At 37.3% G+C, this 11,550-nt stretch overlaps 1 protein-coding gene across 2 annotated transcripts in view; it reads left to right on the top strand.

The window, feature by feature from the left end:
- The window catches only part of CLN5 (CLN5 lysosomal BMP synthase), a 16,262-nt gene extending 7,723 nt beyond the window's left edge, over window positions 1–8,539 (top strand). The window contains exons 1-4 of one of the 2 annotated variants that reach the window (XM_019654307.1): window positions 213–476; window positions 2,754–2,919; window positions 3,687–3,912; window positions 6,446–8,539. In XM_019654307.1, coding sequence (XP_019509852.1) covers window positions 376–476; window positions 2,754–2,919; window positions 3,687–3,912; window positions 6,446–6,957 — 1,005 coding nt within the window. In that variant the 5' untranslated portion in view covers window positions 213–375 and the 3' untranslated portion in view covers window positions 6,958–8,539. Of the gene's footprint in view, window positions 1–212; window positions 477–2,753; window positions 2,920–3,686; window positions 3,913–6,445 lie in introns of those variants that run through there. The other variant, XM_019654306.1, reaches the window with a different exon arrangement.
- The last annotated feature ends 3,011 nt before the right edge of the window (window positions 8,540–11,550 follow it).

Below are 11,550 nucleotides of genomic sequence, written 5' to 3'. Positions count from 1 at the left end.
GTGGGGGTGCGGGGGGCGGTGGGGGGACCGGCGCTCCAGCGCGGGCCCTGTTTTCCGGGTCACGCGGCCGCGCGGAGGCGGCGCCCGGCGACACTGAGGGCGCCGTGTGGAACGAAGTTGAGCGCTCGGGAGTGGCAGCTGCTTGTTGCGCGCCGCTCTGAGGCCTTCCTGCCTCTCCGGACACTTGAGCCAGTGACGAGGTGACCGGGGCTTCGGGCTGACCTGAGTTATGGAAGAAAAAGGGAATAGTGTTATTTTATCGTGTGACTTTTAGACTCTTTGAACAGTGTCGGGAAACCTAGTTTTGCATTCGTGTGTCATGCACCATCATATAGTTATCATGAGTGTGCAGTAACCTTTGGTAGAATTTACAGCATGACCAACTCGCCTTGTTCGCCGGGACTTCCCGTTTTGGGTCCCAGAAGTCTCGTGTCCCGGGAATCCCCCGCTCCCTCGACCCCGGGCAAACCAGGAAGGTTGGTGACCTCATTTGTCCACTGTCTTTAGCCTGGAGGGAGGACGCCGGTCATAAGCCGAGCACGGAGACTGCAAACCTGTGAAGCTGATTCCAGCCTTTGACCTAGAACAGTATCTACAGGGCTTGACACTGTCAGACGACTAAACAGAAACAAAACATGCTGTCAGCATTAGGCAGGGGAAACGCCAGTAGCTTTTGAAAACGCACAGCTATTTTGGATGACAAAATAGTGAGATGGGAGGCAGGATAACCTAGTGGTCGGGAGCGAGTTCTGGGTTCCAACTGCTGCACATCAAATCAGGCTCCGCCCCTGATTAGCTGTGTGATCTTGGGAAAGTTACTCAATATCTCTGTGCCCATATGTCCTGAGTCACAAAGTAGGAAAGTGGTCGCACTTACCTCAGGTTTATTGGGAGGATTAAATCTAATACATGCCAGCTACTTTCAAACCTGGATATTAGTGTATTCTGCTCACTGAATAAGGTTTGCACCACTTCTTCCTTTTGCTTGATAGAGTCTCACTTGAAAAGAGAAGTTTGGGGTTGAAGCTGGTTTTCTGTAAAATGTTAATAAAATGTTCATAAGAAGTAAAAATTAAATATTCAATAAAACAAGGAAGAGATTGTAAATCCAAAACCATTTGACTTAAGAGCAAGGTACTATGACTTCTTATGTCTAAGTTTCAAGTATTAAGTGTATGTCTCCATCTAATCCCCTCAACTGAATATAATAAAATTTATTGTTCACCCTTAAATTATGCTTCAGAAATTACCTTTGACCTAAAATAGATTTTGCTGTGGGCAGGTGAAACCTATCTATCTATCTATCTATCTATCTATCTATCTATCTATCTATCTATCTATCTATCTATGGTTGTGTTTTTATTTAAATCAGGTGAACACCTGTAACAGATAAGTATACCTAAATCTCATAAGCTTTTGGGAAGATTGTTAATATTTTTGGCTAACATCAAGATTTTGTTAACTTCGTAAAAGAGATTTTTGTTGATGTGTTAGGATTGTAAAACAATAGATGCGGCTAGAACCTTAGGGATCTAGGCTCCTCAGAGGACAGATAACAGGCAGCTTCGTTCTGTCTTTCATCTTTGTCTCCCAATGTCTAATATGGGTGGTGACCAGTGTCTGTTGAGCTGAAAATTCAACCGTAGTCCTGTTGCAGTGGCCATCTCAGGCTGCCTTCTTTCCTTGTTGCATTATCACAGTAACCTCCTAACTGACCTCTCAGACTTAATTTGGGCGCTCTCTCCACCCTTTTCTAATTCATGAAATAAGGTTGATTGTATAGCAAATTCAGTTACATCAGATCTGCTTCTTAAAATTCTTTAGGCTCACTCCTGGGCTCAACCCTCCCAGTTGTAGGACTTCAGAGGCTGTGGTTCACACTGTGTTAGTGCAGAATGACAGTCCCTGCCTACCTCTCCTCTCACCACTCCTGCCTTGAAGCTTAAATGCCAATCTTATGTACCTGAGACTCCTCCAATGTGCCCTGCTTGTCTTATAATACTTCGTGTTTTCTCTCCTTTTCTGTCCTAACCTTCGAAAGTATTTTAAAAACCTAGACTGGATCTTTATATCTTTCTTTGCACTCCTCATCCCCACCCATCCACACAGGTAAACATTTCTCCCTCTCTTGTGCCCACAGGACTTTGTATATTTCTTTGGGTTAGCACTTAGCACACTGCGCTTCATTATTTAATGTCTTCTCAGCCCCCACCCAGAGCTCCTTGAGGAAGGAAACATCGTTATAATTGTGTGTCCCTTCTTCCTAGTATAATGTCCTACACATAGTAGATCCTCAATAAATATTGGTTTAAGGAATGTTGGTTAATTATTAAGAAAATAGAAAATATGTTCAATTTAATTATAATTATCTTTGAATAATCTTAGTGTATGGTTTGGGAAATTAAATATCATTTTGAAAAATATTCCTTTATTCAGTAAATATTTGTCTACTAAATAAGATCTGGAGCTATAAAACATTTTCAGATATGGTTACCATCTTCAAAATTCTCACAGTGGTATCAGGGAAGTATGCATTTATCAAAGTACTTTTAATGTATAATTTGCTACTAAGTATATCATTGGAGTTTATTCACAGGATAACAAATAAAATGTATACTTACACGGTTTGGGCTGAGTTTTGAATGTTTTCTCTAAAAATGTTGACAGTGAAATTGAAATCTAGATTCTAAAATGTGCAAGAAGAACCAAATTCCTATTAGAATCTAAGTTGATGGTTTCTTTTTCTTTATTAGACGATTTTCCTTCCGCCCGGCACCAGATCCTTATTGTCAAGCTAAATATACTTTCTGTCCAACGGGCTCACCTATCCCAGATATGAAGGGTGATGATGTCATTGAAGTCTTTCGGTTACAAGCCCCAGTATGGGAATTTAAATATGGAGACCTCCTGGGACACCTGGTAAGGATGTGTATTGACCTTACAACTTTAATTAAATGATGTCATTATTGAGTGGATTTGAGGGAACAGTCACTATTCAAATGGCTGATTTTATTGGGTTGTTGGAAAAGTCCTGACGTAATTTTTCTACGTTTTTCGTTGCAAAACTGTATCATGACTTTTCCGACAACCCAAGATCATCTTTATTGGTTTTCCTCTTAGTGTATTTAAAATGAGTAGTCACGAAAAAATATTAACAGGTTTTGTGATCCTGACAATAATAAATGCAATTGCTCTAATCCATTTCAATATTCCGAATCCAAGCCCAACTCCTGTATCCAGCTGCTAGAAAGTAAGAAGAGAGGACATCCAGAGGAAGGAGCAAGGCAGGCAGGAAGCACTTCATTTCCAGGCCCTGCTGTATGCACTTTTCCTAGATTAACTCACCATTGAACCTCTCCTCACCTGTGTGGCACATAGAGTTCCTTCCTGAGACTATGGCATGGAGGCTTCTCGTACTCATTCTAAGATGTATGGAAATTATGAACGTGTCCACGTAGCATATGTCCTTCCTATGTGAAATGAGTTGCAGTGGCCAAAATCAGAGCGGGTGAGGGCCTGGATTCTGAGGAGCCACACAGTGGACACGGGACTAGCGACATGAAAGGAACAGCTGAGCAGTGGTTCTACTTGCTATGCAGTTGTGATATATCATATTTTCTCCCACCTGCTTCCTGGACCAGTGGTTGCTTCACAGATACTTTTATACATGTATGATCTTTACACAGAAAATTATGCATGATGCGATTGGATTCAGGAGTGCTCTAACTGGCAAGAACTACACAATGGAATGGTATGAACTTTTCCAACTTGGAAACTGCACGTTTCCCCATCTCCGACCTGAAATGAATGCCCCTTTCTGGTGTAATCAAGGAGCTGCCTGCTTTTTTGAAGGAATCGATGATAATCACTGGAAGGAAAACGGGACATTAGTTCAAGTAGCAACCATATCAGGTAAGTTTAAAAAACATGGCAGTATTTGATCATTACGTCAATATCTAAATGATAGACATTATTTTATTGAGGCATTTCCGTAATGTACTTTATAGGGGTCAATTTATCAAATGTACTTCTGGAACCACTAACCTTTGACTCAAACTATTATTCATGCAAAACTTTAGCTGTCAGTGATAAGTAGCTCATCTGCTCTATTCCCATGGTGAAAATGAATGAAATGGTAAAACACTTTGCACAATTTAATTGGACTTCTTAAATAATAGAGGGAAGTCCATAAAATACCTGAAAAAAATCATTGATTAAAGGACCTGTTAGCTTTATCTGGAAAGAAGCTTTTAGTGATGATAAGTTAAAATGTTTTTATGCCGAAAAATAATAATAGCTACCACTCATGTGGACTTAACTCTGGGCCTGGCAGTGTACTGCGGTACATATGTCACATCATTTATCATCACAACCACCCCGAGATAGTTGCTACTATTTCCATTTTACAGATGGGGAAAATGAGGAACAGAATTAAAAGTCTCAACTAAGGAAGTGGGACTCCAACCTTGGCAGTCAAGCCCTATTGACCATTTTCTTAACTACTTTGCTACATTGCCTCCCAAAACATACGTGATCTTATCGATTTGAGGCCTCTTGAGCTATTTAAATATTTTATCGCTGAGATTTTCTGTTCTTTTGGATGTATTTGAAAGTTGCCGAAACAGTTGTGTTGCATTTAGTACATGATGAAGAAAGTTGTTCAGAACTTTTTTCAGAAACTGGTTAGGTGACCTTGGTCACATTTTACCTCGTTGACTGATTGCCTCATGTGTAGATTGGGGCTGAGGCTCTCACTGCTTTTGGAGGCAGGGAGCTTGTTCATATCATTTATAGAGCGCTACATTATAAACTGTTGTTCTCCAAAAGATGGAAACATAATGAAAGCACTGTTTGTGATAGTAATTATTCAATGAATCAGAGGCCTTGAGGAACTTATCATGCTTCCACTTGTATAGCTCTTTACAAAGCATTTTGGAATCTGTTCAGTGGGAGGATAAGATACCCTTGTTTTTACAAATAAGGAATTGAGGTTCAGCCAGGTGGCATGACTTACCTGTCTCTTAAGGTCACAGAGCTGGATGTAGAACCAGGAGTAGCACTGGCGTCTCTTAAATGAAATCTGAGGATCTTTTAACTGTACACGATGCTGTTTTCTTCTGTCTCATTGATGTGCCCCAAACCACCCCAGCAATGTAAAAGTCCGTTTTTCTCTTTTAACGATGTCTGGCATAATAAGTAGCTACTCTTCCCTTCATTCTAGGCCAGTTCACATCGCTCATTTGTTTCCACCCACCTCATTATCTGAAAATCCTTCCTTCTGACATAAATGTATGAACATATGAACAAGTGATCACTAGTTTCTGTAAGATAGCTTGTAATATTCCGTTACTTAAATCTTTTAAGTTATCCATCTGCCTTGTGATGAATCCTGTTCATTGACCTTTCTTCATGTTATAGTGTTTTGAAGCATTCTTTTCCAAGTTGAAGAACACTAAGAACAGTATCCCCAGTTTTAAGAAAACAGATGTTACATTATTCCACAATTTTAATTCCATAAAATTGACAAAGGCAGCCACTCTATTCATTTCATAGGACATGAAGTACTGATTTTATGGACTCAAGTTGGAGTAACCTAATACAGGTTCACACAGAGTGACAAAATGAAATATTGGGACAAGCCCTTTTAGGCATTACAGATACCCAGATGAGGGTGTAACTGTGCAAAGTATTAACACCTAGAGAGGTTTTTCTGCTCTGGTACAAGGTGATAAGAGTGTTAGCTGTTTAGAGGTCTGTGTAGTCCATGAACTTGGCCAAAAACATTTCCAGTTTTAGTGGATTCATTGGAAGAATTTGTGTGGTGGGTGGGAAGGTTGTAAGCAAGTCCCAATAGGTGCAAGTACAGAGAGGAGGAAATACCAGACATTGAAGGTGGATGGGTACAGAGCTTCCTCTGATCAGCTGAGTAGGCCTGCCTGCTGGAGCAGCTGGTCCTCAGGCCTCCATTGATACTGTCCCCATACCTGCTTTGCAACAGGAAAGCTCTGCATTCCACCCTCCTCAGTGCTTCTTACACTGACTTGGACCCGTTCACTCTTAACTCTTCCAGTTTTTCCTTGATTTCTTTTTCTTTTTTTGTCTCTGAATCCAAGATTTGTTGAGTGGGGTAACGAAGCAGGGCTTCTGCATGTGTATAATTTTGCTTTTTACTATAGTTGAAATGATTATAGAATTAGTATGTAAGACTTCTCTTTATCACCTATTATATGTTATATATGTTTACAATTCAGAAATACCTTGTGCCTTGAAAAATTGGAATAAAAATGGACTGAGCTTCGATTCCTAATATGAGATGCAGGTTTGGAAATTCAGAAACTATTGTTTATTCATGTACATTCATGACCTTGCTCTGGTTAGAACATTTTAAACTAATGTGATTGATTAGCTTTGATAGTCATATAAATGATTTTTTTTTTTTAACTAGGAAACACGTTTAACAAAATGGCAAAGTGGGTAAAACAGGACAATGAAACAGGGATTTATTATGAGACATGGACTGTCCTAGCCAGCCCAGAAAAAGGGGCAGAGACATGGTTTGAATCCTACGACTGTTCCAAATTTGTGTTAAGGACATATAAGAAGTTGGCTGAACTTGGAGCAGAGTTCAAGAAGATAGAAACCAAGTATACAAGAATATTTCTTTACAGTGGAGAACCTACTTATTTGGGAAATGAAACGTCTGTTTTTGGTCCAACAGGAAACAAGACTCTTGCCTCAGCCATAAAAAGATTTTATTACCCCTTCAAACCACATTTGTCAACTAAAGAATTTCTGTTGAATCTCTTGCAAATTTTTGATGCAGTGATTATACATAGACACTTCTATTTGTTTTATAATTTTGAATATTGGTTTTTACCTATGAAATTCCCTTTTATCAAAATAACATATGAAGAAATCCCTTTATATAACAGAAACAAGACACTCCCTGGTTTATAAAGCCTTAATTCTACTTTTTTTTCCTCCTACCACCAGCATATCAGTTTTTCAGGGAGTGGCTTTACATTTGTGTTTCTTAGGCCTTTCTTCTTTGGGGCAGAAAGGTAAAATGAACATGGACAGAATTGCTGCACAATCATCTCAGGAATTTTTTTTGAAAGTTGAAACTCTTACAGTGTTGGCCAAAGTTGAGCACATTACATGATCTTGATTTCAATCTCCATGCCTTTGTTAATATAGAGCATTATTATAGTTTATATCAGATAAATAGGCTTTTTGGACCCAACATTTTAAAATTGTGGAAACTGTGTGCCAAGATTTTAAAATTACCCTCTGACATTTTCATAGTGGAAGATACTTTTTTTCTGGTACGGTACTTATAGGTTTTTCATAAGTTTTTTTTTGGTAGTTTAGACTGACTTTACAGCTCTTGCAACTTTTGAAGCTGTGCTGTTAAGATTTTATTCTATTCACTTAACCTTAAAGACTAATGTGGACCATAGCTAGAGTGATTTGCTTCCAGATGTAGTAAATACATTGATGAAGAGCACAAGTTTTTGGCTGGCATTTTAGAACCAGTAAGTGGCACTGTGTAATTTAAGCATTTTAACATCTTCGAACCCGTTTCCTTATCTCTAAAATAATTCATCTGTCAGGACTGTTGTAACGATTGAAGCCATGTATGTTTGACATAGTAAGGTCACAAGAAATGGTAGCTGCAATGATTAAAGAACAAACTGCCACCCGTGATCTTCCCTAATGAAGTTTACTTGCCAGTGTTTCCTGGGTTTTGTAATAAACCACCTAGACTTTGAGCTGGCAGCAATGTTTCTGTAGCTCTTCAATTGTGTAGGGCAGGGAAGCATCTGACTGCAGACAGGTCTGGATGAATAGGCGCCCTCTGTGTCCTTCATTGCTTCTTGTAGTCCTCCTCCCGCCCACTAAAGCTGCCAGCTTTAGGGGCTAAACTGCCCACAGAGACAGGACACGTATGTCAAGGATCTCCAAGTAGCTGTGCTTCCTTCCATTAGAGACATCAAACAAGGTTACAAGGACCTTTAACTATTTGATGATCAACTGAACACATGAACGTTGTTTCTATTCATGGAAAAAAAAGCAGTATGATGATGAAGCTGAGACCAGAGGAAAAGAAAACCAGTGTTTAATATTTAATGTACCAATTATATATTCTGTTTCTACTAACATTTGAGAGCTTCCTCAGAGGTTAGTACATGATCACTGAGTTCTTATAGAAAGCCTAAATATAGATACTATTTACCTGATCCAAATGAGCTAATTGGGCCTTAGAAAGGTTAAGTGACCTTTCCACAGCTACCCAGCTAGTGGTAACGGAGCCACATTTTGAACCAGGTTCTACTGACTGAAGGGGATGCACTGTCCAGCCAGCTTTGCAGCACTACTCAGTGTGGTCCTCAGACAATGCCTGCTTCATGTGTTACTAACACCATATGTTATGGTCTGTAGGAGACAAATACAGATAATGATAGCAAGTATTTAGTAACTTAAAACAACTTGTTGGAGTAATTTTCTGTTGAATCTAATAAAAAAATTGGGGCTTGTATTTTGTGTCTTAATTCATTTGTCTAGGAATTCATTTTTATTGTATTTTTAAAAACTATAGGTACTGCCACAGTCTGAAAATAAACTCAGCCCTTTACTATAGCTTGAAAACATGCAGTTAGGCCTACTGTACATGGGGGTTAAGTCTTGCTGAATGAAGTACACAGGGAGAACTTGGCTCTTTGCATCATCGCCATCTAGTGGCTAAGATTGGATAATCGCAACTTCTGGATTCTTGGGAAAACAGATTTTGGATTTACAGAACTGAATTGGAGTAACACGCAAAAACTCTTGTGCCAAGTGTGTGTTAACTGTAAATCACAGACCCTGGTTCCACAGAAAAGGCAACTGAGGACATCTGTACATGGAACTTGAGTTTTAAAGCAAGATTCTAATAGTTATGTTACAAAAACATTCAGGATTTTTCACTGTTCCTAACAATATTAATAAATGAAGAAATTCTGTGAAAGCAACATATAGACTCAGGTGACTATAGCACAGAGAGCATGGCATTCATATAAGTGAGGACTTAAGAACTTATTAAACCTGCCAACTACTTACAGGATGAAGTAGGGCTTTGGAGTAGCAGTGATTCAAGAATATGCTTTCAAAATGGGAGTTGGGAAACCAAAACGTGGCCAGGCAGGAATTTGCCAATTAAACTTTGTGGACCTTAACTACTGTAGAACTTGTATGTGGTTTCTAGTTTTCTGTTAAGTTTTAAGTGTATAAAACTTCCTCTATTTCTACAATAAAACATTTTTGAATTATACTAGGGCTTTACAATAAATATATCCTTATTAACTAATTATGGCTAAGTATTATATACAGAGGGTGCCAAAAAATGTATACACATTTTAAGAAAGGAAAAAACTATTAAAATTGTAATAATACATACTGATAACAAAAGATGACAAGTCATGTCTATACATTTTTTTGGTACCCTCTATATATTTTTGTAGGTATAGGAATACAGTCAAAAGGTAAAAAACAAAACTTTAAAGACTTGGAACCCTCAATGAAAACTGGTTCCTTTTTAGAAATCAGAAAAAAAACATTAGGGAGTTTCATCGTTTCATAATATGCTCTGGTGTCACATAATGAATTCTCTAGGACTGTAGTTCCTATAAGATGTTGACTTCATTTTCCTCATATTTTACCCTTTATTGTCCAAGTACCTTCCTGCTCCTGAAACTTTCTACATTTTCTCCCCTTTTTAAAACAAGAGAATGTTAGTCACATATTCTTTCATTAGATTAATTATTCTAAGGATAAGGTCTTAATTTACTTTGAAGAAAAAGGCTTTGTGTGTGTGTGTGTGTGTGTGTGTGTGTGTGTGTATATATATATATATATATATATATATATATATATATATATANTATATATATATATATATATATATATATATATATATATATATAAATAAATAAAAAATCTCCTTTTCAAAGGACAGTTGGGTGTCAGCAAACAGGTCAACTTTTCCTGGCCACTTGGTAACATTAAAACCAGCCCCCGAGATAAACTACTGCTGGAGTCGGTGCAAAGATTGTTCCCAGCTATGTATGGGGTACAGATTACTTATGGCTTCTTAAACTTAGTTCAGGCCTGAGCATTCTTCACACCAACCCCTCCCCTTCTATCCTAAGCTTTTCTATATATAAAATTATTCAAATGCAATAAATTGATTTAATCTTTGATCATTCCAGTTTTTTTATAATATTAACATAGCCCAGATTACCAAAGTAAACTGAAGTTGTTTTAGGGAAGCTGTTAAGACAGGAGATGAAAATAGTTTCAATCGTTTAAAAACTGTTCTCATTGTATAGATTGATATAAAGACATTTCTCTCTAAAAAGGCTGTCACAGGGGTTCAAGAACTCTCAGAATTCTATTTCTAAATAATCTGTTTTATAAATTATTCTAAATGTACAAAGAACCTGTTATTTTTAATATAACCATTTTCTTTATAAAATTTGAAGAATAAATTTACATTTCATGGTCAATTTTTAATTTCCTATCACTTTAGGCATCTGAGCTTCATTCAAGAATAGATTACATTTGCCTAATCTTGTATCTTCAAAAATGTCACTCTATAAATGTTATTAATGTTAAACATCAAATATAGATTTGGAACTAAAACCATAAATTTCTAAGTTTAGCTTGTTTTTAAATCAATTAAGTATGTAAGTTAGGGTAGTTTTTAAAAATTGTAATACAACAGCATTAGTAACTATCTTTATTCTTAAATTGATAAAAGCATTTAACACATAGGTTACAGTATAAACAAATTTAACACATAGGTTACAGTATAAACAAATTAAGTGCTATACATTTTGCTTATAAAATGACTTAATGTATTTCAAGCATTATATAATTCCATTTGTACAAAAAGTACATTTCCAAATAAAGCTTTGGTTATAACTGAATATGCACTGTCAAATCCATTTTCCAAAAGTTGTTCAAGGGAAAAAAGGTTCATTCACTAACATAGGTATTTCTTGTACAAAGTTTTATACTATTTAGTTAGAGGGGGGAATATTATAATAATTTCCAAGTTTGGATCATCCTTTTTTCTTCTCATTTATATGTGGCCAGAATACCATCACTTTAAAAAAGCCTGATTTATGTAGAAAAATCACCTTTTGCTTTATTCTTAGGAAGGTAATCTACTGTAAAAATAGATTAGATCTGGAAGACTGTTAGCTTCCATAACTAACAAAATGCTTTGTAAAGGTTTCAAGCATGGGAATAAATCACTTCTAATTTCCCTTAGGAGGGTAATATTGACAAGCACTAGTGCTCAGAATCAAAGTTTATATAGTATCTAAAAAAAACTAAATGTAGCCCAAAACTTAACTTTTTACAGATTCTACAATGTATGGATTACCTTTATTCATATAAAGCAGGGGTGTCAAACTGGCGGCCCGCGGGCCACATGCAGCCCTCGAGGTAATTTTTTGTAGACTCGTCTTCAGTAGTTAAAGGGTTAACAAGGGAATTGTGTGTATG

Source organism: Hipposideros armiger, unplaced genomic scaffold (genome assembly GCF_001890085.2).
Source record: "Hipposideros armiger isolate ML-2016 unplaced genomic scaffold, ASM189008v1 scaffold_219, whole genome shotgun sequence".
NCBI lineage: Eukaryota > Metazoa > Chordata > Mammalia > Chiroptera > Hipposideridae > Hipposideros > Hipposideros armiger.
The sequence above is the reverse complement of the archived record's forward strand: the minus strand, read 5'-3'. Positions and strand labels throughout refer to the sequence as shown.